Source organism: Zootoca vivipara, chromosome 4, assembly GCF_963506605.1.
Source record: "Zootoca vivipara chromosome 4, rZooViv1.1, whole genome shotgun sequence".
Classification (NCBI taxonomy): Eukaryota; Metazoa; Chordata; class Lepidosauria; order Squamata; family Lacertidae; genus Zootoca; species Zootoca vivipara.
The window spans coordinates 96489322-96516770 of NC_083279.1; the positions used below are offsets into that span (position 1 = coordinate 96489322).

Here is a 27449-nt window from a genome sequence, read left to right on the forward strand (position 1 = left end):
GAATGTAGAGGGCAAATCCAGTCTGGCAAGTTTCTCTTAAGCTAAAGGTAAAGGGACCCCTGACCATTAGGTCCAGTTGCGGACGATTCTGGGGTTGCGGCACTCATCTCACTTTACTGGCCGAGGGAGCCGACGTACAGCTTCCGGGTCATGCGGCCAGCATGACTAAGCCGCTTCTGGCGAACCAGAGCAGCGCACGATGGGAAGGTAAATGCCGTCCGAATTCCTGTCGCCAAAATGGGAGGAGGTGGCTTGATAACTGTATTGCGTTTTCTGATTTTTAGCATGCTGTGACCTGGGAGCCCTCGCTAGGCTTGAGCCCTGAAAACTCAGAGTTCTGGGCTGCTCCTGACCTGGCAACTCTAATTGCAAAAATAATGATGATGATGATGATAATAATAATAACAACAACAAATGCAAAGCAGGCAATACAATCCCCTCCCAAATCAAGAAAGAAACACAGACGCATCTAGGGTGATGACTTTTTCATATTTTTTTCTCAAAAATTATTTCCTGCAGCACAAATGGATGAATTTTTGCCTATTAATGACTAAAATGAGGTATATTCCATTGAAATATTTAAAAAGGTCACGCACAAACCGCTTTTAATTTTTTTGTATGCCGTTTTACCATTTCATAAAATTGTATTAACAATTTTATATATATATATATATATATATATATATATATATATATATATATATATATATATATATTGTATCAAATTTGGACAGAACACCACATTCCACAATGGGGAGTGTTCTTAGCAATATAGGGTATACAATGTCACACCTGCGCAAGGTTAAAGCCCCTTTTTGGGACCTTAAAACTCAGCCAGCAGACCCTGCCGGACATGCTGGGAAAAGAACCTACAGGAGAGGTAGCAAAACATCGTCCTCTAGTGGTGTCTATACTGTTACTGCAGCTAAAAAAAGCTTCCTTGTGTGTTTGATGACCCTATATAATGTTGTATATATGTGACTCTAAAGCTTGGGTTCAATTTTATATCTGCTTACAGTGACTTCAAAAATGGTCAAAAAACTGATAAATAATTTTTTTAAAATCATTTTGTGCGTGAGGTTTTTTTTAATCTAATCTCTTTGAAAGTATCTAATCTTTAATGAAAGCTCATCAAATTATGATACAGGGAAATGAGGTTGTAAAAAAGTCATCGCCCTAACGCACATACACAGAAAGAGATAAGGAAAAAACCACCAGGAAAAAAAATCCCCAGAAGTATAAAGTTCTATTTACTGAATGCTGCTGCTGATGCTTGGTAAGTTCTGTTCTCGGTCCCAGTGTCCACTGGGAGGTGAAAGGTACCCTCAGTGGCACAAGAGGTTGATGTCTGAGGCCAGGCCTGTTTCATCAGAAGTGTAGCTTGAGTGAAGACAGAAGAGAAGATGTTACAAATGGGACAAACAGTGAGGGGGCAATCACAATGAAGAAGGTGCAAGCAAATTGTGCTAGTTGGCTGCAATATATCCAAGTTCAAAGCCTTTTTAAGGAGCATAAAGTCAAAGGGTTCCCTAAAGGGAAATCCAAGATTCAGGAATTAATAATTGACAATAAGACCAAATTATTATCTAAAATTTATAAATATCTTTTGGAATGGGAATTAAAAGATGAGGAAATAAAGTGTGTTATGATTAAATGGGCACAGGATCTGGGCAAACCAATCTATAAAGTACAATGGGAAAATTTGTTTAAGAGAACAATGAAATTCACGGCCTGCGAAGGAATCAAAGAAAATATGCTGAAAATGCTTTATCGTTGGCACCTCACTCCGGATAAGATTGCCAAAATATATAAAAATACCGATAAAAATTGTTGGAAGTGCAGTAACAGGATAGGGGATTATATGCATTGCTGGTGGGGTTGCATAAAAATTAAAAAATTTTGGGGGGAGGTCTATGAGGAATTAAAAAAAATAGTGAAAGTCACTTTTAAAAGAAAACCGGAATATTTTTTATTAAGTTTGCTTCCAGAAAACCTCCCTAAGGATAGAAGAGACATTTTTCTTTATGGATGTGCAGCAGCACGATTATTGATAGGTCAGAATTGGAAAAAGGAAGAGGCACCAGGGGTAGCAGATTGGCAGATAAAGCTAGTTGAATTTATGAATCTTGACAAAATGACTGCCGTAATTAGAAATGTATCGAAACAGAAATTGATTAAAAAGTGGGAATATGTGGAAGAATATTTTAGGAAGAAGAATATCCAAACGGAGTTAAGGGTCTGTTTAGGTTAGAAGAGAATAGGGGTTTTTTGTTAAAAGAATCAAGTGAAAAGGAAAGGGATTTATATTAATATGATATAAATGGAGAAATGACAACGCAAGAATATAGTGAATAGGAGAAATAAGCGACACGTTAAGAGTTGGGAAGTGGTTTTATTTTCATATTTGTTGTTTGGATTTTGTGAACATATAATTTTATTGTACATGCTTTTAAAAATGATTCAATAAAGTTTACTTTTTAAATTGAAAAAAAAAAAAAAAAAAAAGAAGAAGGTGCAAGCATCCATTGTAAAAAACAAAACACTTTTTCAGCCTTCCCCTTCACTGCGGCGACATAAGGCATATAAAGGGACAGCTGAACCTGTTCTGAGAGATTGGTTCGAAATAATTTTCTCTTACACGGCAGGTGATCGATATAAGCAGTTGCCTGAGGCATCGATTAAAGGTTGTGGCTGATTTGGGGCTGTCTGAGAAGTGAGGATCTGAAACTAGGATGCAAGGGATATTTTGCTGGCTCAAATTGCCTGTGGTGGGAAGGAAGATCCAGAATATTTTGCAAAAGTGGACACTGAGAAAAGGAAGAGATGGTTGAGTGGGGGGGGGAGCAGGTCAGTTTCTTCCTCGCCCACCTTCACACTATTCTTTTCCTCCGCACTTGCAGCCCCCCACTTCTCTCGCTCTCTTTTTCTCTGCTTCTATCCATCACAAGAATTCCTATCCTGACATGGAAGGGGCCCATCCATTGCCTCTCCTGCAGCCACTGGGAACACGGAGGAGAAGCAGCAAGGCCTACGACGTGATGGTGCCAGTTTTGGGTGTTGCCATCTCCACTGAAAGCACAGGTGGGCAACCTATGGTCCCTGGGGTATACATGCCGCCCTTGGGCCAATCTCACGAGGGTGGCAAGGGGCGGGACAACGGGGGGGGGGGGGGAGGTGGTAGCAGAAGGGAGAAAGGAAAGCAGAGAGAGAGGAGGAAGAGGAGACAGAGAGGACAGAAAGAAATAGATACCTCATCCACTTTTGACTCCAGCCTGGTCCCCTGCTGCTATGTGTCCATCCCCCCCCCAAATAGGAAAAAAATGTGGTCCACTTCTGGCTTGAAGCATAAAAGGTAAAGGTATCCCTGATCATTAGGTCCAGTCGCGGACGACTCTGGGGTTGCGGCGCTCATCTCGCTTTATTGGCCGAGGGAGCCGGCGTACAGCTTCCGGGTCATGTGGCCAGCATGACTAAGCCGCTTCTGGCGAACCAGAACAGCGCACGGAAACGCTGTTTACTTTCCAGCCGGAGCGGTACCTATTTATCTGCTTGCACTTGACATGCTTTCAAACTGCTAGGTTGGCAGGAGCCTGGGACAGAGCAACGGGAGCTCACCCCGTCGCGTGGATTTGAACCACCAGCCTTCCGATCGGCAAGCCCTAGGCTCAGTGGTTTAGGCCACAGCGCCACCCGCTGGAAGCACTGATGGGCCAATGGTATGATTTTGCAAAAGGAAGCTTCATACTTGGCATAAGAATATTTATCAATATCATGGTCGGAAATGGGTGAATAACTCACCATTTTACAGAAACAACCAAGAAGTGCCTGTAAAGCAATGTTCAGCGCCGCCACCCCTCCAGATCCTTTTCATTGTCTCTCTTCTCCCATCTTTCTAAACTGCTACCTGAATGATTGTGCGCCCATCCCCTTTGAAGCAGTAATGCACAGTGCAATTCTGGAGAAATGACCTATTTATTTCTACATACCTCCTCCCATCCCTCTGTTTTCCCCAACAGTAGTGGATTTGCTAATCGTCTCTGGGCTTTTCACTCTGGGCATGGTGGGGAGATGCAACAGGGGTGCGAGAAACAGGAGGAGAAACAGGAGGTTAAGAGACAAGGTGGGCAGCTCTGAGAAGATGGGCTCACGAGATGCGGAAGGGAGTAGAGAGTGCTCCTTCGTTCACTGAGGCAGACATAAGCGAAAGCTGGCTTTTCACAGGTTTGATCTCTATTGTCGGCAAAGCTTTTTGAGCTCTTCTCAAGGCTGTGCTTGCAGACAGACGGAGGGGAAAATATAGTGGGGAGGAAGTATGGCCCTGGCTTCTGAGAACCATCTTGAAACATTAGTGTTTTGCAGTGAACATGAACATAGTTCAGATGCTGGTCCTGAGCAATGTTCCTAGGGAAGGGGTATAACATTTTCCCAGCACAGCATGTGCCACATTACCTGTCTGGAAAATGCAACCCTCCCCACTGGAAGCACATCCATCAGTACTGTGATTGTGCTCAGGATGTTGCTTGTGCAAATGCCACCTTTTTGTTGTTGCTGTTGTTGCATACAACGTTCTCCTTGGCTGTAGGCTTCCCTGGAGTGCAATTCGAGCACTGATGTATTCATCCACTAGGGTGTGTGTTTATTTTGTTTTCAATTTTCTGACTGGCTGTGCTTTCCTTTCATGCACAAAGCAAAGACTCGAATGCCCTCCCAGTCTTGTTCTCAGCCAGCTATCCTCCGCGGCAAAACTACCTCCCACACACTGAAAAACACAAGGAGCTTTTGCTTCAGGACTGTGGTTTGATCATGCAGTTTGCATGCCCATCATTTCATGACTGGCTGCTCAGCTGAGCCTGCTGGAAAGGATGGTATCTGAGGCGACGTGTAAATCCTATGTGTCTCCTATGTGTATCTACTGGGACTGCCCATTCGCAAATGGAAGTTATCACTTGCTTTTGCAGCTCCTGTCGTGCAACAAACGTGCATGTGTGAAGCTGCCCTTTGTGAACAGCAGTCATCAGAAATATGAATTCATCGCATTTCATTCTACTTAAAATTTATGTCCTGCCTTCCAGTTTTGTGTTGTTGGTTTTTTTAAGACTTCAGCATGGCTTGCAAAGAATAAAAATGAATGAAACATCAAAAATAAAATTCTCCCCCACCGGTTAAATCCTACATTAAAACTGAGCAGATGAGTATAGAATCATAGAGTTGGAAGAGACCACAAGGGCCATCCAGTCCAACCCCCTGCCAAGCAGGAAACACCATCAAAGCATTCTTGACATATGGCTGTCAAGCCTCTGCTTAAAGACCTCCAAAGAAGGAGACTCCACCACACTGTAGTAACAAAACAAATCATCCATCAAATGCTCGGCAGATTTTTTTTAAAAAAATGTTTCAACCTGGCACTCTGTCATTAAAGTGAGTCTCATAGGCTCTCCAGGGAGGGTATTTCACAAATGGGGAGGGGCCACCAGAGAGAAGGCCCAGAGAAGGTGCTTCTTTTAGGGGAAGGTAATAGTTCACATCAAGCAGGGAAGGGAAACACTAAGAGTACAGAAAATGCAGCCGCAGAGTATAGCATAGCAGAAAGTGGCAGAGAGTTTCATTTGTCTGAATTCCTAGGACTTTCCAGCAGTCAACTGCTAGTATGACTGCACATTCAGACATGCAGAAGAAAACAGCCCCTTTTGATAGAATGGGCCGCATTAACAGATCTGGGTTGACTGGGAGCGGCCGCTGGGACCATATAACACCGGTCCTGAGAGATCTGCATTGGCTCCCAGTACGTTTCCGAGCACAATTCAAAGCGTTGGTTCTGACCTTCAAAGCCCTAAATGGCATCGGCCCAGTATACCTGAAGGAGCGTCTCCACCCCCATCGTTCTGCCCGGACACTGAGGTCCAGCGCTGAGGTCCTTCTAGCGGTTCCCTCATTGCGAGAAGTGGGGTTACAGGAAACTAGACAGAGGGCCTTCTCGGTGGTGGCACCCGCCCTGTGGAACGCCCTCCCACCAGATGTCAAAGAAATAAGCAGCTATCCTATTTTTAAAAGACATCTGAAGGTAGCCCTGTTTGGGGAAGTTTTCAACGTTTGATGTTTCATCATGTTTTAATAGTCTGTTGGGAGCAGCCCAGAGTGGCTAGGGAAAAATTATTCCCTCCTAAACAGTGACGCTGTGGGTTAAACCACAGAGCCTAGGGCTTGCCGATCAGAAGGTCGGCGGTTCGAATACCCACAACAGGGTGAGCTCCCGTTGCTCGGTCCCAGCTCCTGCCAACCTAGCAGTTTGAAAGCATGTCAAAGTGCAAGTAGATAAATAGGTAAGGTAAGGTAAGGTACAGCGGGAAGGTAAATGGCATTTCCGTCTGGTTCACCAGAAGTGGCATTGTCATGCTGGCCACATGACCTGGAAGCTGTACACTGGCTCCCTCGACCAATAACATGAGATGAGCGCTGCAACCCCAGAGTCAGTCACGACTGGACCTAATGGTCAGGGGTCCCTTTACTTTTAAACAGTTCCTCCTCTCTGGCCAACTCCTTTGTCCCCTTAGCCAGGGATGATGGGACCTGTGGCCCTCCGGACGCTGTCAGTTTCCAGCTCCTATCAGAGTGGCTAGGGATGGTGGGAATTGTAGTCCAACAACATTTTTATTTCGTATTTTATTCTGTGAACTGCCCTGAGATATTTGGATGAAGGGCGGTGTATAAATTTAACTAATAAATGAACACCTGGTGGGCCGCAGGTTACCCATCCCTGCTCTTGGTCAACCTTCCTCAACCTGGTGCCCTGCTCCAGGTTCTTTTGGACTACAACTCCCATCATCCCTGAGTGCTGGCCGGGCTGGCTGGGGCTGGCGGCAATTGGAGGCTGTCAAAGTGGGGGAAGACTGCTTGAAGCCACACACATCAGAGCCTTGTAACATCTCCCATCCAACAGCCCTTCTCTTTTGCTTCCCTCCCCACCCCACCCCACCCCAAAAATCCTGATTCACTGCTATGCCTAGCCCACCAACTCATTTCTGATGCCTCCACCCATCCATTCGCAACTCTAGACTCTGGAGTGAGTTCCCCAATCGCAGTATTCCCAACGCAGCAGAAGACAGGGGCCAGGCTGGCAAAATGGCAGCTAGATCTCTTGCAAAGGCGTTGAGTATCTCAACATCATGTGGGACCCAGGTGGCGCTGTGGGCTAAACCACTGAGCCTAGGGCTTGCTGATCAGAAGGTTGGTGGTTTGAATCCCTGTGACGGGGTGAGCTCCCGTTGCTTGGTCCCAGCTCCTGCCAACCTAGCAGTTCGAGAGCACATCAAAATGCAAGTAGATAAATAGGAACCGCTATAGCGGGAAGGTAAACGGCGTTTCCATGTGCTGTTCTGGTTTGCCAGAAGCGGCTTTGTCATGCTGGCCACATGACCTGGAAGCTATACGCCGGCTCCCTTGGCCAATAATGCGAGATGAGCGCGCAACCCCAGAGTCGGTCACGACTGGACCTAATGGTCAGGGGTCCCTTTACCTTTATCTCAACATCACAACAGTTCCTTCAAGGAAATAAAGTCCTGCCTGACCTTCAAGTGACTTGCTTGCCAAAACTGAACAAGCTTGAGACACCAATAAAATGCTACTTAGCTGAAATTCAATAGAGCAAAAAGTCTGAAATGTAGAACAGTTGGGGAAGAAGTTATTTCATGCATGGCTTTCTTTAAATAGTCCTGTGTAAGGCAACTGCCTTTGTTTATACATAGCAAGGAGAATGAAATAGAGATATACACCACTAGAGACCTGCAGTCAAAGATTTTGGCTGGCTAGTTAAAAATCAATATATGAAATTCAGCCACCCACACTCAAATCATTTTCCCCCACCTCATTATAGTTCCCCCCCCCATATTCAAAGCTCCTTTATCTGTCCAAAACCTGCAACGTCATCCCCCTAAACCCCAAGTGAAGGTTTTCTCCGGACAAACTGCTCTTCCACTGCCCTCGTTTCTCATAACTTGCTAATAATTTCCTCTTAGCTGTAAGAAATAACATTCCAGGACATCACAGCAGTTGAGCTGATGGCTGGTTTGGAAGGTGGAGATGAATAGCCACAAGACAACTGGCAGCCCAGTTTTAGCAAGAAATACTGGTGGAACAGGAAGGGACGCGGGTGGCGTTGTGGTCTAAACCACTGAGCCTCTTGGGCTTGCTGATCAGAAGGTCGGCGGTTCAAATCCCCACGACAGGGTTAGCTCCTGTTGTTCGGTCCCTGCTCCTGCCAACCTAGCAGTTCGAAAGCATGTCAAAGTGCAAGTAGTAAAGTAATAGGTATCGCTCTGGCGGGAAGGTAAACGGCATTTCCATGTGCTGCTCTGGTTCGCCAGAAGCGGCTTAGTCATGCTGGCCACATGACCTGGAAAAACTTGGCCTATAGAACGAGATGAGCGGGCAACCCCAGAGTCATTTGCGACTGAACCTAATGGTCAGGGTCCTTTACCTTTACCTTTATGGGTAAATTCAGAGTCATTGTGGCGTAGTGGTTAGAGTGTCAGATTTGGAGCTGGGAGAGACCAGGGTTCAAATTGCCACTTGGCCATGAAGCTTGCTGGATGACCTTGGGCCAGTCGCTTCCTCTCAGTCTATCCTACCTAACAGGGATGTGTCGGTGGTTTGGAAAAAACAAATGTTCTGACCTCCTTTGCCTTCTTTGCCTGATCCTCGGACCCTAGTTGGCACAAAGAGTCCTTGAAAAAGAGTACTTTGCAGAATGCTGCTTTTATTGCAAAAACAAAAACTTCTCCAACCACGACCAACACATCAAACGCAACCAGCTTTTTTTTAACAATCTTCCTAACAATACTATACTAGCCACTATGGATGTGGAATCTCTATATACCAACATCCCACACAATGATGGTTTACAAGCCATAAGGAACACCATTTCAGATAAAACCACAGTGGACTTTGCTACCAAACTCTGCCACTTTGTCCTTACCCACAACCACTTCAAATTTGGTGATGACCTGTTCCTCCAGATCAGCGGCACAGCCATGGGCACCCGCATGGCCCCACAGTATGCCAACATCTTCATGGCAGGTTTAGAACAACGTTTCCTAAACTCCTACCCACTCAAACCTCTCTTGTACCTGCGATACATTGACGATATTTTTATTATCTGGACACATGGACAGCAGACCCTGGAAACCCTCCACCAGACATTCAATGACTTTCACTCCACCATCAACCTAACAATGAACCAATCTATGCAAGAAATTCATTTTTTGGACACTACTATAAAAATACAGGATGGACGTATAGACACCACCTTATACAGAAAACCAACTGACCGACAAACATATCTACATGCTTCTAGCTACCATCCCAAACATACCAAACAATCCATCGTATACAGCCAGGCCCTACGTTACAACCGCATCTGTTCCAACTCTACAGACAGAGAATTTCACCTAAGAGATCTACAGCAAACCTTTTTAGAACTAAAATATCCACCTGATGAAGTTAAACAACAGATCAACAGAGCCAGACTGATACCTAGAGAGAACCTGCTGCAAGACAGACCCAAAAAAGAAAATAACAGAACACCACTAGTCATCACATACAGCTCCCAAGTTAAAACAGTACAACGCATCATCAGAGATCTACAGCCTCTCCTGGACAATGACAGCTCCCTTTCTCAAGCTCTGGGAGGAAGACCTTTCATTGCCTACAGACAGCCACCCAATCTTAAACAACTTCTCACCCACAATAATACAACCACCAGACTTAACATGGACACTGGTACCAGAGCCTGCAATAAACCCAGATGCCAACTTTGCTGCCACATACACCCGGACAACACCATTACTGGCCCCAACAACATCCAACATACCATCTCAGGACTATTTAATTGCTCATCTTCTAACATTGTGTATGCCATCAAATGCCAACAGTGCCCTTCAGCTCTCTATATTGGACAAACAGGCCAAACCCTACGCCAAAGGATAAATGGACATAAATCTGACATCAGGAACCAGAAGACAGAAAAACCAGTAGGAGAACACTTCAATCTCCCAGGACATTCTATACAAGATCTCAAAGTAGCTGTCTTACTACAAAAGAATTTCAGAAATAGACTGGAAAGAGAAGTTGCTGAATTACAACTTATCACCAAGCTCAAAACCATGGAGGGACCTGGTTTGAACAGAGACACTGGATTCTTATCTCATTATACATGATCAAGCGATCTTCAGCCATCTCATTGTCTCAACCCTTGCTTTTTCATGCAAAACCATTTGCAGTCGTTTTCGGTCATCAACAGCTATCAGTCAGTCAATCACCCACTTCCACCACCCTTCTGAGTGATACCCCCTCCCCTCCCCACCCCTTCTCTACATAAGCGCCTGGGGACTCCTATTTCAGTGTATCTGAAGAAGTGTGCATGCACACGAAAGCTCATACCAAAATAAAAACTTAGTTGGTCTTTAAGGTGCTACTGAAGGAATTTTTTTATTTTACTATATATACAGGTACAATTAAGTGAAAAGTTGCATGAGTCATTGTAGGCCGCTGACTCATGCTGACTTAGTTCTTTTAGCATTAAAGAAACAGCAGCCAATTTTTAGCCGTGACAGGTTGTTGAGGGGATTAAGTGAGGGGGCAGGACCATGTCTGCCACCTTGAACTCCTTGGAGAAAAGGTGGGATATAAAGGCAACAAATTAATAAATAAAGTTAATGAATGCCTCTAAAGAAGCATCAAGGGGCCTTCGAGATTCTAGTAAAGCACCGATTTCAGGTAAATCACATTCAATTGTGGAAGCTCCACATCAATCACAGATGGAACTGCTCACCAGGAGTCAAACGAGGACCAGGCAAAGGTATTTTTAATGAGTTAACTCTAGACAAGCATGTTCCTCCCCAAGCCCTAACAGCCCTTGACAGAAGTTCAAATAAGCCAATTTATTTCAACTTTGGGTATATTCCTTCCTTAGGGCTTAGGGTGCAATACAAATATATAAACACCACGCTAAGCACAACATGTCACAAATCCTCACCCCCCAATTAAAAGCTTAATTCTGGCCCCAAGTGCCTGCCTCAAAAGAAAAATCTTACAACGCTGGTAGGGAAAAAAAAATACCAGCATGGGTGGGGGGGGGGAATACCAGCATGGTTTGCAGACTGAAGACTGTATCAGAAATGCAGGAAGCAAACAAGGAGGTTCCTGGAAGATGTGGGGGAACCCAGCCAGATGGATGGGGTATAAATAAATAAATAATAATAATAATAATAATAATAATAATAATTATTATTATTATGTCAGGGATGGAGACTACTTGGCTTGTGCCCTGCGCTTACTATGGTGGCCTTGCCTGAAGAAAGGCAGCAACAAGCCAAAGGTCTCAGTGCATCCCTTCAAAGCAAGCATCTTGATGCAGTATCAAATAGGGGGGAGCACGTGCAATGGAGAAGGAAATCTCAAGCTAATCGCAGCCAATTTTGTGGTTGGAGTTTAGCAAACATCTCTTCTGGGTGGGAGCTGATATAATGGGTGACCTGCATTATCATCTGCTGTGTTATTAATCGAAATGGATCTAGGAGGAACTGGCCCCTGTGGAAATTAAATGTACAACTTCACTTATATGGAAATCGCAAAGCAGATACCACCCCCACCCCCACCCCAAAAAAACCCTCCACAGAAAGCAAGAAACCTAGTGAGGAACAGATACATTATTAGGTTTTAATTAAGGGAGCTGCTGGAGGTGGAAGGATTCTTTACCCATCTTTTATTAAAATATAAGCAATTTTATCAAACATTCCTTCTGCCTGCAAAGTTCCTGACACACACATTTTGGGCCCCTGGGCTAAAGGGTTAGAACAAGATTTCCTGACAGTCAGGCTCATGTTAAGTTTGTTTGATCAATATTGTATGAATTGCTTTGCATCTCTTTCCAGCAAGCACAGAAATATAGGAAACAAAAACCCCATATAATAAAGAAGAAAATGTAAAGAGATTTAAATGTTTCAGAATCCCAGAAGGTGAGATTAGGTGATTTCCCTGAAAATCTCGATCTCCCTTTTAAAACGCACCTTTGCAGGAGGAAAGGCGCTCACCTTTTAGAAAGTTCTCATACGCAAATGGGCCAAATGAAGTATTTTTTTTTAAAAAAAAATGTTACTGTATATAGCTTCAAATCAGAATACATTTTGAGTAATTCAGTTCACCTGACTTATCAGTAAGGTTGTAGGAATGATGGAATGTGCAAGAATAATGCAGGCAACAACATATTTCCGGAGCTCTGTAATTTAAAGCTTAGTGTCGGTGGTTCCCAATCTTTACCCTTTCTTAAACTCCTTTTTTGGGGGGTAGACCCCCCACATCCTGCTTCAATGGAAGCTAGATCATGGAACTAAGGAAGCTGCCTTGTACTGACCCAAACCATTGGTCTATCTGGCTGTCTACACTGAACCACCACCAAATTATGGCACTTCTCAACTGCAATATCGTTGTTCTGTATGGGACAATGACAATAAAGATTATCTATCTACAGTGGTGCCTCGCTTTACGAATGCCTCGCACAACGAAAAACTCTAGACGAAAGAGTTTTGCTTTGCGCGAGGCATTCGTAAGATGACAAAATTTTCTATGGCCGCCGCTTCGTCTTACGAAGCGCGGCCATAGAAAGCGGCAAAGGAAGATCAGCTGTCAGCGTGGGAAGCTGACAGCTAATCTTCCTTTGCCAGGGGGGGGCGGAGCCAAAACGCAGTGGTGCGGCTGCCCCTGCCTGTCTTCCCCTTGGCTCAATGCGTTCCTATAGGCTCAATGCGTTCCTATAGGCTCTGGGGGACTGGCAGCGGACCTCCCGCCGCCGCCTCTCGCCTGCCTCCCCCGACACAGAACGCAACTTCGGAGGTGTCCGAAGTTGCGTTCCGTGTCGGCGGAGGCAGGCGAGAGGCGGCGGCGGGACCCGCCCGCGCCTCTCGCCCTGCACCACAGACACAGAGCGCAACTTCAGAGACCTCCGAAGTTGCGTTCCGTGTCCGCGGAGGCTGGCGAGAGGCGGCGGCGGGAGGTCTTCCCCTGCCCCCGCCGCGCACAGCTGGCACGGAGCGCAACTTTGGAGACCTCCGAAGTTGCGCTCCGTGTTGGGGGAGGCAGGCAAGGTGGTGGCTGGGAGAAGAGAGCTTCTCCCCCCGCTGCCTTGTACACAGCCGACATCGGACGGGGCTTCGGAGACCTTCTCCGAAGCCCCGTTGCATGCCGCTGCCAGTCCCCCAGAGCCTATAGGAACGCATTGATTAAGTTTCAATGCATTCCTATGGGAAACTGGGACTCGCTAGACGAAAAATTCGTTACACAAATTGACCCGTGGAACGAATTAATTTCGTCTAGCGAGGCACCACTGTGTCTATCTTTTGTACATTTCTGCTTCCCATTTTCAGAATACAATCGACCAGCAATTGAAGAAACAAGGCAGCATTGGCATGTATACTTGGTCAACCTGCATAGTGCATGCAGTTCTTACTGAGAAAGCACCTGGCAACAGACTTCATAGCGGCCTGCTAAATGTTCCATTTTGTAAAAAAAGACATGTTGATAATGGCAGGTCTGTAAATGGTGCTGAATGAAAGATCTGATGAAAAACACACAGACACAAGAGCCACAACATGTGGCTTACAAACACGGAAGTACATACCGTCAAATGTGGCTAACAGAAAAATAGAAAGCTTTGTTTACCTGGGGCATAGCCAGGGCTGGTGGTCGGATACATATTTGGGTTGTAGGTGGGGGCAGCCGTGGGATATCCAGCAGGATAACCTGAGAAGAGAGATGAGGTACTTTAGCTGGGGGAAAGTCAAACAGCAAATATCTGTGCAAAGTGAGAGAGAATGCAGCGATTAAAAGCAATAAAAGGTCAGCAGGAGAACCAGCCAGGCACTCAGATTCTGCACCACCTCCTTGCTTTCTCCAAAAGGCAATTAAACATAAAGACATACAAATAGCCCCTTACCTGACAATTGCCCCTGGTTTCTAAAATACTCCGTGTGCAAAAAATGAGGATTTTTTATTTATTTCATTATACCTGTATACATCTTTTCAACCCTCATAGTTCTCACAAGCGGTTCATGATAACAAAATCAGAATGGTGAATTTTTCTCCTAGGGAGAAATAGCAGCTGTGAAAAGGGGATTTTCATTAGGACTGAGCAGAGGGGGAAAGTATTAACTACCCCATTTTTCCTAACCCCCTCACCAACAGACACACACAATGGTCCTCATTATGATTCCCCCCTCCAAAAAAAAAACACCCCACCCCTCACTCCTGTGATTTAAGAAACATCAATAGATACAGGAAAACAGCAATAATACACTTTACATATAATTTTTTGGCCCGAAGGAATCCAGAAACCCAAGTGATGCTGATAGTATTCAACCATGCTTGGGGGGGGGGTTGTTCTTCAGGGTCCCTTCCCCAGTTTACTAAATATTCCAGCCATAACTGCTGCTAAAGCCCTCAAAGGCAAAGGATGTTGGAGGGTTGGGGGGGGGGGGAGAGAGAGAGAGAGAGAGAGAGAGAGAGAGAGAGAGAGAGAGAGAGAGAGAGAGAGAGAGAGAGAGAGAGAGAGAGAGAGAGAGAGAGAGAGGAGGAGGAGGAGGAGGAGGAGGAGGAGGAGGAGGAGGAGGAGGAGGAGGAGGAGGAGGAGAAGAAGAAGAAGAAGAAGAAGAAGAAGAAGAAGAAGAAGAAGAAGAAGAAGAAGAAGAAGAAGAAGAAGAAGAAGAAGAAGAAGAAGAAGAAGAAGAAGAAGAAGTTACAATGAACTCTTCTCCCTGCTGCCAGAACATCCCCCCATCACCACTTATCCTTAGCAGCCAGATCATGGGTAGGCAAACTAAGGCCCGGGGGCCGGATCCGGCCCAATCACCTTCTAAATCCGGCCGCGAACAGTCTGGGAATCGGCGTGTTTTTACACAAGTAGAATGTGTCCTTTTATTTAAAATGCATCTCTGGGTTATTTGTTGGGCATAAGAATTCGTTCATTATCCCCCCCCCAATATAGTCTGGCCCCCCACAAGGTCTGAAGGACAGTGGACCGGCCCCCTGCTGAAAACGTTTGCTGACCCCTGAGCCAGATGTTTTCAGTCCCAATGCTGAACTAGTGTGGCTCTCCTGGTTCTGCTCCCCTGAAAGGTGGAAGCAGCAAAAGGGGCATATTGTAGAGGGACAGGCGATGCTCTTCAAAGTGCCCAGTCCGCCAGCAGTTTTTCTTGACCGATAACCAATGCACTTTTCAGGTGAGTAGACAAACCCCAAGACCTATTAAAATGTAGCCACTGGACAACTAGGAAAGCAATCACCCGCCCCTCAGAAGTGCTTGCAGGAAGTGCCCCTCTTCTACCCAACTGCATGGGCATCTGAGTAGCTATGGGACATGCCTGGGTTTTTTTCCCCCTCCCCTTTATAAATTTATGAAGCCTCCTCCTTGAAGTTAATTAGAACCATCTATTTCAACAGTCATTACCACTGTGCTGGAATAAATAAGTATTTGTTCCAACCTCTCATTTTCATCAGCATTGCAATTCTGCTACTAAATCAGGTTAATTAAAAATGGTTGCAGTTAATGCCGGCGATGCCAAGGATTCGCTAATAGTATGTAAAGCCCATGCCATTGAGGAGGCTGTGGGGTGCACAGGATTCTGGCAATCAAACGTCTCTTTGAGTGTTATTTATAGAACCAGCAACGGCACACAGAATTCTAATGAGGACACAGCCAAGTCAAAGGAAGAAATCCACACTTGGCTTCTCATGCGAAGCTCTCGACTGTGGATCTGGGGGGGGGGGGCGGTTCTTTTTGCTGCTTCTCTTCTTTAAAGGAAAGGCAAAGGCACTGCCACGATGACTAATTCACTGCTGTCTTTTTACTACACATCACATCCATCTTCCTTGCCTCTAAGCATTTCATAACAAAAGTGCCCTTTAGATGTTACCGCAGTGGCGTGAGAGCTTGTCCTCCGAGGGTTCCTTCCCTGACGCCACCGCAACGTCCCAAGGCCCGCCCCATTGAAAGTGAAGCTCAGTTGCGCAGGGCCTTAGGACCTGGTTTGCCACCCTTGATAGGGCTGGGTGACAACTGCCCAGGGGGGGGGGGAGCGGCACAGCTGAAACGGCCGTGAGCTGAATCCACAGGAGAGCTGCAGCTGGAACAGCCAAAGCCCTAGACCAGGCATCCCCAAACTGTGGCCCTCCAGATGTTTTGGCCTACAACTTCCCTGATCCCTAGCTAAGAGGACCAGTGGTCAGGGATGATGGGAATTGTAGTCCAAAACATCTGGAGGGCCGAAGTTTGGGGACGCCTGCCCTAGACTGCTTGGGACCATGGAAGAACAGCTCACCTCTTATACACCCAGTAGATCACTGTGCTCTGCAAGTGAGGGCCTCCAGCAAACAACAGAGGTCCGCTCCAAACAATGTGGGAATTAGGTCTTTAGTGTCATGGCACCTAATATCTCCTCCCCTTGAATATTAGACAGGTGTCATCTCTGTTGTCTTTTCAGTGCCAGCTGAAGAGCTTTCACTCTCAGCAAGCCTCATAGCAGAGATCTTCCCCACTCTGCATTCAGTATTGGGATTGCTTTTTAAAGATGCATTAAAGTTTTCTTTTTCCTTTTAATATTTTCATTGCTTGTTGTCTGCTGCCCAGGACTCCTTCCAAAGAAAGGTTTCAGGAACACTCTCTACCTGGCCTTGATACCTAATACACTTCTTTTTTTAGGACGCACCCTATTTTGGTGAATGTTAGTTGATTTAAAACAGGGGTCAGCAAACTTTTTCAGGTCCCCTGTCCCTCAGACCTTGTGGTGGGCCAGACCCACTCTCTCCCAAAAGCACCCCCCCCTCCCGAAAGGATCCCCCCACCACCGCCTCTGTTCAGCGGTGTCACCATACTCTGTATCAGCAGGGTGCAGAGCCCACACTGTTGGCCTGGGTGGCGGAGGCAGCCTCCGTGCCACTGCTGCTTCCTCCCACAAGGGCTCTTCCTGCTCGTCCACTTCCTCCCGCTTGGCTGCCTCTGGGTGCTGCCCCTTCCTTCCCACTGAGGCGGCCGAACGGGAGGAAGCAGCCGAGCGGGAAGAGCTGAGCAGGAGGAAGTGGAAGTGGAGTGGAGGCGTCGCCGCCCGCCCAAAGGCGTCCGCGGCTTCTGCAAGAGCTTCCTGCAGCCAACCAGAAGCCGTGTCACGGAAGACAGGCTCCGCCCCGGTTTACCACGGGGGACTGACCGAGCAGGCGGCAGGGTCTGCAAGGTTCGTGGGCCGGATTAACGAGCCCAGCGGGCCGCATATGGCCCACGGGCCTTAGTTTGCCAACCTCTGATTTAAACTGTGTTGAATTGGGTGGTTTTAATTGTTGTCAACCACCCCAGGATCTTCGGGTGAAAGGCAGGTAATAAGTTAAATAATAACAACCACCTCCATCACATTACAGCAGTGTGAGCTGCTGCTGACCAGCTAGCACTTGCTAGTGTGCTTCAGATGAAAGACGCAGGAGATACACAGACAGGCCCTTTACAACTGGCAGGGTCGCATGCAAGCAACTACAACATGTGGAGCAAAACAAAAGCGGAGACGGTACCCAGAGATGCTATCACACGTAGCGAATCGGGTGTAATTACTTTGGTAGAAATAGGTAAGCGAAAAGGCAGCCATGCTGCCATGAAATCAATTCTTCTTCCCCTGCATTCGTCTTGCTTTTCGATTCCCAGGGACGGTCACGCATTATTGCTTCTAGATCTATGTCAGAAAGGAAACTGACCGACCCACGGCACAGCGCAGCAGACAACTTCATGAGCTCAGGTGCTTGAACCTGGGTCTCTTGTTCAAGTCCAACAAAATCTACTCCACAGCACAATGATGTGAAGCGAGAGAGAGAACATGCCTTGCTCACGTTCAGACCTCATCAGCGCCAGCATTTATTTGTTTTAATAAAAAGAGTAGGTAGCAGGTGATGTGAAAGGCCTCTCTCAGCCCAAGACCTTGGGGAACTGCTGCCAGTCAGAGTAGATAGTGTTAGGAAATGGAAAAAAGGAGAAGTCCCAGCAAAAGAAGAATGAATACAAAAGCTTATGGGATATGCAGAAATGGCAAAACTTCAAAGAAAAATAAGGAATCAAGGTAACAAACTTTTTATAAAAGAATGGATTGATAACTGCAGCTCTAAACAAAATAGGCAAATACAGTAGGCCTGAAGTGCAGGACGCTTTGCGAACATTTAGCGTGGTGTATCTATGTATATAAAAATGGTGAAGGTGCATATGTGTTATTCCCCACTTTTCTCCCACAAGCACTTACCCGATCGTCCTGAAATTTGGCCACAACCTCAGAGTCACATGTGAGCAGGTAATCATGCACTTACACTGACCAGCTGACACACCTTTCACAGGTAAAAACCTGGATTTGTGGTCAAAAAATTTGCGCCCTCCAGTGGACATTCAACGAACAACAGACAAACATACTCCCACAATCCCTCACGCCCCGGAGACCACGCCTCCAACAGAGAGCAAACTGCGCCGAGACCAAGCCGCTCCTCAGGGAACCAAGCCCCCCTCGGAGATCGCACATCCGAGACCAGGCCGCTCCCCAGAGTCCTGCGCCTCCCCCCCCCCCCCGGAAATCACATACTAGCGATCCCCTCCCCACCAAGTCCACTCCACACACACACACACACACACACACACCACGGATCGCGCCCCCGCCGATTCCGCTGCCTCCCACTACCTCCTCCCACCCCGAACAAGCCCACTCCACACACACCCCCACGGGTTCCGCCCCCGCCGATCCCGACGTCTCCCAGGACCCTCCACCGCCGATCCTACGACCCCCAGGGACCAGGCCGCCTCCCCGACCACCCCTCCAAACCCCCACCCCACCCCCTCCATATTACCCTCAATCGGTATTACCCTCAACCCTCAATGGGTTTCGGGGGTCAAAATGGAGGACACAGATAGGCAAGTCCTTCCCTGATTGGGATGGGGGGGGTCTGTCAATAGGTGACAGGGATAACTAAGACCTTCCCTGGGATGGGTCGCTACAGAGTGTGGGGAGACACAGGTATCCCCCTATCTAAACATAACACAGGGGGGGACTCTGACGGTCTGAGGAATCTGAAGGGGGACTCTGACCCACCATTTAACAAACAATGCCACAGCAATGCGTGGCATGGCCAGCTAGTATTCAATAAAAGCGTGGCTTTTCATGCAAAAGGAGCTCAGAATACAAGCAGAGCTTTCAACTGAAGCAAAGGAGAGCTCACTGGAGGGAAGATGAACACTCACCACTGGCAGATGTGATAGGGCCTCTTCCCATTTGCAACCCTTGCTGTGTTCTATGGTTATCTGGAATTTCTCCTGCTGAAGGTTGAGTCCCTCTTGCTCTTCTGCACTGGGGTTTCCCCAAACATTCCCTGTAGCTCAGGACCAGAAGCAGCTCACCCAGTTGGATGGAACCGCAATACTAGTTTCCCCGAAAGGGCTGTCCCGTGGAAGATGAAGCAAGCTTGCTTTCTCTTGCTCTGGGAGGTAGGACTCAAACCCATGGCTTCAAGTTACAAGAACAGAGATTCTGACTAAACACCAGGAAGAACTTTCTGGCAGCAAGAGGCATTCAACAGTGGGACGGTCTCCCTTGGAAGGTGGTGGACTCTCCTTCATGGATGCTATAGCTGTGTATAGCTGAGATTCCTGCATTGCAGGAGGTTGGACTAGATGACCCTTGGGGGTACCTTCCAACTTCACAATTCTATGATTCTATCATCTATATCAGGCATCCCCAAACTGCGGCCCTCCAGATGTTTTGGCCTACAACTCCCATGATTCCTAGCTAACAGGACCAGTGGTCAGGGATGATGGGAATTGTAGTCCAAAACATCTGGAGGGCTGGGGATGCCTGATCTATATAGACATTTAAACCTCTGTCTCTATGCACACACACAGCTGGCTCCCCTACAGCCCTGTGAATGGCAAGACCTCCGAATCCAGAAAGATTGCCCATTAATTGAGTCAGCCTTTGAAGACAGAATTCTCTTTCAAGCCAGAATTTAAGGCTGCTATAAACAATATTTGTTTATCTCTTTCATCTACCTGTTAAATCTATGTTGATTCGCTCAACATGAAAGGAAGTGTGCAAAAAAACCTCCATCCTTTTGAAGGAAGTGTAAAGTGAGAGGCCAAGAATACAGCGTTTCTGAAGCCTAGGCAGATAATGAGCACATTAAGTCTTCCCCTTCCTCCCCTGAACCCATTTTGATTCTAATCAGCCCAAGAACTCCCATCAGTCAGAGCCTGCAAGGAAACGGACCATCAGACAGCGCTGCTGAGATTGTACGTTGATGACCTGCACAGCTTTGATCCACACCATTTCCCTCTTTTTTCATTTCATTTTCTCTGTCAGTGGAAACTATGCCTGTACAGTCAGGGGTCTACTTTACTACTCACACTCCAGTGCAGTTGTAACAGTGGTCCCCTGCCAACCCTGAAAGTCAGCATTGGGGATGGAAGCCATCTTCAGAGCAGTTTCCCTATGGCACACCAACATGAACCTGGTTAGCACTAACTGCCTTCTCTTCTAACCACAAATGACATATTGGCCCAAATATATTCTTCTTCTTCTTTGGCGATCCCTCGTAGCTGAGTAAGATTGTCTTCCATAAACATGGTTTTAACAATGAGTCCGTAACTGACTGTGGAGACCAATTCTGGACCCACACGTCCTTCCACAGTGGGGACATGGGTTTCCAGGCAGGAGTTGAACATGGTGTGGATTTGCCAAATGTGCCTTCCTCTAGTACGTTTCTCCCTTGTGTCCTGAGTTCGAGTGTCTTCAAAGCCCACGACACCTTTGGTAAAGGGTGTTCTCCAACTGGAACGCTCGCAGGCCAGCGTTTCCCAGTTGTCAGTGTTTATACTACATTTTAAAATATTTGCCTTGAGAGAGTCTTTAAACCTCTTTTGTTGAGCACCAGCATTACGCTTTCAATTTTTAAGTTCGGAATAGAGTAGTTGCTTTGGAAGACGATCATCAGGCATCCGCATATAAGCCGCACCCACAAATAAGCCACACATTTAAAATTTGGCGGCTTGGGGAAGGCTTGGGAGCTGCGGACGGGACGGGCGTCATTGCCCCACACTGCTTTCGGGGGGGGGTAGAGCCACATCACTTTGCTGTCGGCCTTCCCCCTTCTCAGCTGGCGTAGGAGAGGCTTGGGAGTGGTGGGTGGGCTGCGCGCCATTGCCTCATGCTCCCAGGCTGCTCTCGGCGAGGGGCAAGCCATGCTGCTTTGCTGGTGGCATAAGGTCGCGAATATAAGCCACACTTTAACTTTTCACCATCGGAATTTGGGGGGGCAGGGAAGTGTAGCTTATATTTGGGCCAATACAGTAGCAAAACCTGCTTCCAGCTTAGCCTTAGGAGGGAATCAAAGATTGTGTGTGAGCACAGGCCTCCTGAAGCAGAGGATATTGGGCAAGTCTAAGGAACGACATCTATCTCCTTAGCATGGGGAAGTAACCTGCTGGTTGTTGTTGTTTAGTCGTTTAGTCGTGTCCGACTCTTCGTAACCCCATGGACCATCGCACGCCAGGCACTCCTGTCTTGCACTGCCTCCCGCAGTTTGGTCAAACTCATGCTGGTAGCTTCAAGAACACTGTCCAACCATCTCGTCCTCTGTCATCCCCTTCTCCTTGTGCCCTCCATCTTTCCCAACATCAGGGTCTTTTCCAGGGAGTCTTCTCTTCTCATGAGGTGGCCAAAGTATTGGAGCCTCAGCTTCACGATCTGTCCTTCCAGGGAGCACTCAGGGCTGATTTCCTTAAGAATGGTTAGGTTTGATCTTCTAGCAGTCCATGGGACTCTCAAGAGTCTCCTCCAGCACCATAATTCAAAAGCATCAATTCTTCGGCGATCAGCCTTCTTTATGGTCCAGCTCTCACTTCCATACATCACTACTGGGAAAACCAGTAGTGACCTGCTGGTACAGCACTTGGTACGTGTTAACACATTCTGCAAAAGCTGGTTTCATACTGCGAGTGGGTTCCCTGCTCTGACTGCTCTCGTGTCTAATTCCATCCTGGTTCACAGCAACCCTCCAGTACGGGAAGGGGAAAGAAGAGAAGTTAGGCCTGTCAAAATGTAGAGCCCTGGAATTCAGACCCCATCCTCGCCACAAATGAAATACAGACAACACATTGGTAGTCTGCAATGCCTCTTCTTCAGAAGAAGAAACTCAATTGTAATATAACAGCCTGTTCCACTGAAAATGTCAGGCAACTGCTATTTAGCATTGCAGCATGCCATACGGGCAGGCTGTGGGAGCCAGCACACACTCCCTGAAGTCGCAAGTTGTTGTCACTCTGGCAGGGGAAGCATGCATATTCCTCAAAACAACTGTGGACAAATTCTGCAATTATAAAACAACATCTCTGTGCATCAAGAGCAGTGTGGTCATATCCTCATAGAGGAAGGTTTAAAAGACCACATCACTTTTCACCTTTAGGTGCTTAATTTCTGCACCCTAATTAACTTCAGACGGTCCATATGTTATTTTGGATGGTTCTGGACTAATACCAGCAGAGCAAATTGCTCTCAAATCCATTAGCTTTCGACAAAGGCAAAAGCAGATGGAGCGTGCATGGAATATTAGCAAAACCAGTTTTAGAGTGTTAAAAAGGCTTAATGCTTCTCTCCTGGGTCCCTGGGCCAGAATCAAAATGATGCTTCAGGGAACTGGGGAATTCACAGTATCTCGACTGGCAAAGCTACACAGCTGTGTCTGCAGAAGAATCCAGTACAGTAAAAGTAAAGTCTAATATCATGGGCTGGAATAGTAGGAAGCCCTCGCTCAAAATAACAGAAGTCGCAAGTATTAAAATACCAACATACGTAGATGACTGTTAGTTTAGCATTTGTTCATTTTAAAGTTTTAATTAAAACAAACATTTAGTCACAAAGGAATTGTTACAGGAATTCTAAGGAATTATCTGAAGAAGTGTGCATGCACACGAAAGCTCATACCAATGACAAACTTAGTTGGTCTCTAAGGTGCTACTGGAAGGAATTTTTTAAATTTTGTTTCGACTATGTCAGACCAACACGGCTACCTACCTGTAACAGGAATTCTAAGGTCACACATATATAAATCATATGTTCATAAATTTCAAAAGTCTATATAAGGGCTTCCAAACTATTGTTCTGGGTCCCTCCTGCTTCCTGCCTGTGAGCCCCCTATTGCAACAGTTACCTTAATAAAGATCAGGCTTACTAGATGCTTTGCTTCTCAATATTCTCTGGTTGGCCTCTGTTATTTTCTCCTTCTGACAGGGGACCTACTTAAGGACTCTATACGGGCTCTTGGATACCCCATAAGGGAAAAGGAGCAGTATTTTCCTTATAATAGTTTTGGGGGCACTGGCTGGCTTCACAGTTTTTCCTGCATTGTGATTTTTGCATAGCACACACACACACATCATGATATGTGATATATCGCCCAGCCCTAGCCTGGGACCTACTGAATGCAAAGCAGATGTTACAACCATTCCCGGTAGTTATACATTGCATAGGAACACAGGAAGATGTCTTACACCGAGTCAAACCAATTGTCCATATAGCCCTGTATTTTCAACAGTGAGCGGCAACAGCTCTCCATGGTTTCAGGCAGGGGTCTCTCCCAGCCATAACTGGAGATGTCAAGGGATTGAACCTTGCTGTATGCTGGTGTTTCTGTTATACAGCCAGGCAGACAATGGGAACACGCAACCACTAAAAAGAAAATCCAGATGAAAGGTCAATGGCTACTAAAGGATAAAAATGGTATACAGATTTTTAAAAACATACCTCCGCATCTTGTAATAGCCCGTGTATAGCCTAAACATGTTTTATTTTTAAAAAATGGCACAATAATCTTTCCTCATCTACAAGTCTTTAAAAACTAAGTTTTAAGTTTTCGGGCTTTGGGGGAAATTTTTTTTAACATAGAAAAATCACCCTACTTGCCATACATCTGGAATTTTCCGGACATTTTGTCGATTCAGCAAAAAAACCCAACCCAGATGCCATTTTGCAGCCCAATTCCCAGATGTGTCCGGGAAAACCTGGGCGTATGGCAGCTCTACATTTAGGAATGTGTTACATTGCGATAAATATGCATACTTAAATACTTCTTTTAAATCTGTGATTTAAAAGCAGGATGGGGAGAAACACCTGCAAAATTGACACAGGCTGGCAAACAGACAGGGTGCAATGCAGGGCTGGTGAGAGTCCAGACACAGAGCCCTAGATGGCCGCAGTTGGCCCCATCCTGTGACCTTAGATCTCCCCACTCTGCTGCGTTATATAAAGTGCCAGGGACTTGCAGGATGCTGACTAGTGCACACTGGGGGGGGGGGCTGGAGTCTGACTGGAGAGGGGGGGCAGTGATTTGTGGGCACCTGTACCAGCCAGGAGGCAAGAGTCAAAGGCAGGGGAAGCTTCACAGCTGGAGGAAGAGGAGGAAGAGGCCGACCAGGCAAGTGAAGGGCTGGATGCTTCCTCACCCTCTCCTGCACAACTGTGTCCCAGAACCAAGAGCGGACTGAAGCGGGAAGAGCAGAGGCTGCTTCCATGAAGGTGTAGTCTCCAGCTGCAGCCTGACGCGGGAAGATACATAGCCGGGGGGGGGGGCATGGCCCCCTGTCGCTGCTACTGCTCCACAGAGAGCAGACCTGGGACTTAGCTGCCTTGATGCTAGGCATGCATGCATAGGTACTCATTTGAAGCCATGGAAACTATCTGCTTTGACAATAAGGAGTGAACTATCCGCCATGAGCATGCCTTTGGCTGAAGAGCACCCTTGAGTACACAAGGATTCCTCACAGTTGTTGCAGGCACAAAGACTGCTGTACTGAGCTTCTCTTCAGTCTGATATTGGCACCTGCCCTCCTGCTGCAGATCAACACAGACTCCCAGATTCTTTTCTCTCTCCAGTCTCCTGTTTTCAGCAGTTAATCCTTTCCAGGGGTCAGCAAACGTTTTCAGCAGGGGGCCGGTCCACTGTCCCTCAGACCTTGTGGAGGGCTGGACTATAAAAAATTTGGGGGGGGGGGGCATAATGAACGAATTCCTATGCCTCACATAGGAATGCACAGAGATGCATTTCAAATAAAAGGACACATTCTACTCATGTAAGAACACGCTGATTCCCGGACCATCCACGGGCCGGATTGAGAAGGCGATTGAGCTGGATTCGGCCGCCAGGCCTTAGTTTGCCTACCCATGCTTTATAGCTTAACATGGCCCAAGATTCCAGCCTAAAGCAGCCCACTTGGGTACAAATGCCACTTTAATAAGAATTACAAGTAGGATGATTTGGCCATCCATAATACAGTTTTTCTCACAAATAAACAACAGTAAATCCATGATTCTAGTTACAGGTAGGTAGCCGTGTTGGTCTGAGTCGAAGCAAAATAAAAAAATTCCTTCAGTAGCACCTTAAAGACCAACTAAGTTTTCATGCTGGCCACATGACCGGGAAAAACTGTCTGCGGACAAACGCCGGCTCCCTCGGCCTGTAAAGCGAGATGAGCACCACAACCCCAGAGTCATTTGCGACTGGACTTAACTGTCAGGGGTCCTTTACCTTTACCTTTATGTGTACTATATGAACATACTTTTTATTAATTTTACAAAATACAAAAAAGCAAAAAAAATAAGGTACATACTTAAACCCCTTTTCCACCTCCTTCCTACCCACCCACATGGGTCCTCCCCTGCCACAGAAGTATCCCATGTATGTGAACAGTCAGAGATGGTCCATTTTATGCTTGGGTTTCTGTCCTCCCCCCCCTCCCCTGGCCCCAAAGCCCCCCCCCCTGCCACCAGGGAGCTCCAGCAAACCAGGGCAGTACGCAGGAGGACATCCATCCAACCATCTATTGTCATACCAAAAAAAAAAAAAAAAAGAGAAAAATAGAAATAGGAAAAAAGGGGGGAAAAAAAGAAAGGGCGAAAAAAGAAAAAAGAAAAAACAATACAAAACAAAAAATTTTTCTTGCATTCATAGTTGTAAAACCATATTTTGTGGGCTTCCCCTCCCCCCCCCTTCCCCGGTTTTCATCCCTTTTTTATCATCTGCAACAGTTTCTTACTTTATAAAAATACACCTTTGCATCTTATACAACTTATAAATCAATTGTTAACATTTTCATCTAATATTCAAATCACTGAGAAATCAAACTCCCATTTTCTCTTCCCGTGCCTAATTTTTTGTTTTTTCTCCCTCTATAAGCCTCCATATTTTCACATTTTCCAAAATCCATTCACTTTTAAAACTATAACTATTCTCAATTTAACCTTACATCCCCGATTGCCGGCTTCCCCCCCCAATCCAGCAAATTCCAAAATCAGCAGACCAGTTATAAACCTGTTAATCCATCCTTAATCACAACATCACTTTCCCTTCACCCCACCCCCTGTTTACAGTCTTTTGTCATCCAGGCCACCATACAGGACCCCTGAATTTCTTCTCTTCTCTGCATATTTTTTCCTTCTTCCCTGTGGGCGTTCTGGAGTTCCAATGATACCAATCGTGCCCCCCTCAAAAGCAGGGCACTCCATCCAACTTTTTGTAGAGTAAAGTCATCATTTTTTTCGTGGTGTGCTTCATTTTGTGTTGAATCATCACAATCCTCATCTTCTTCTTTTCCTTCCCCATCATTGTCATTCTCACATTCATCTTTTTCAGCGTCAAAAGCTTCATCTCCTAAAAAATCATATTCCGCCATCACCTCCTGGAATTTTTCCTGTAACTCTTGCCGTCGTGTCTCCTCTTGACATAACTCTATTCTTGTTTCCCACATTAAGGTCAAAACAGACCGCTGGAACTCAGGGGAACACTTTTTTGTTGACATATTTCAGTCCTGCCAAGGTCAAAACTTGTCACGTGGGGTGGAATATGATCACAGTTTATTTTTCGACTCCATTTTAACAAGCTGGCTGCATTCTTCAAGTCTTATTGACAATAAAGTTCGAACTCACATTTCACAAACACTTAAGCCAAAAAAGAAATTCCACAAAGTCCAGAAATACAAAGTGAAGTAAAATTTGACTTATAAAACCTGACAACTCACTGGGTTGTCTGGGCTGCCGGCTCCCGAGTGGAAAGGTTTTTTTCTTAGGCTGTGCCTCTTATTGCAGGGCAGTCATAAACCGCAGTCTCTCTCCCCTTTTCACCCTGCATCAAAGGGGAGATTCTCTTTGATGCCTTTGAGGGATCCTTTGAATTGTAAATCTTCTGTTTATGGCTTCGGGTTTCTATTTACTGTCTCTTTTGTTGCCGTGGGGGGGGGTGGCTTCCTCTTTTCTCCCCTCTCTCCCAGATCCAAATTGTTTTATAATAATCCAAATCATGAGGTTACTTACAGTCTTTTCCAATCGTTTTATTTTCGGAAGAATCCA

At 46.3% G+C, this 27449-nt stretch overlaps 1 protein-coding gene across 5 annotated transcripts in view; it reads right to left on the reverse strand.

Annotated features, from left to right (window-relative positions):
* Window positions 1-27449, reverse strand: part of FAM168A (family with sequence similarity 168 member A) — a 148773-nt gene that overhangs the window by 14990 nt on the left and 106334 nt on the right. For 3 of the 5 annotated variants that reach the window (XM_060273942.1, XM_060273941.1, XM_060273938.1), the window contains exons 4-5: window positions 13711-13791; window positions 1255-1380 (exon numbers count right to left, since the gene is read on the reverse strand). In XM_060273942.1, coding sequence (XP_060129925.1) covers window positions 1255-1380; window positions 13711-13791 — 207 coding nt within the window. The remainder of the gene's footprint in view (window positions 1-1254; window positions 1381-13710; window positions 13792-27449) is intronic. The other 2 variants (XM_060273943.1, XM_060273940.1) reach the window with 1 other exon arrangement.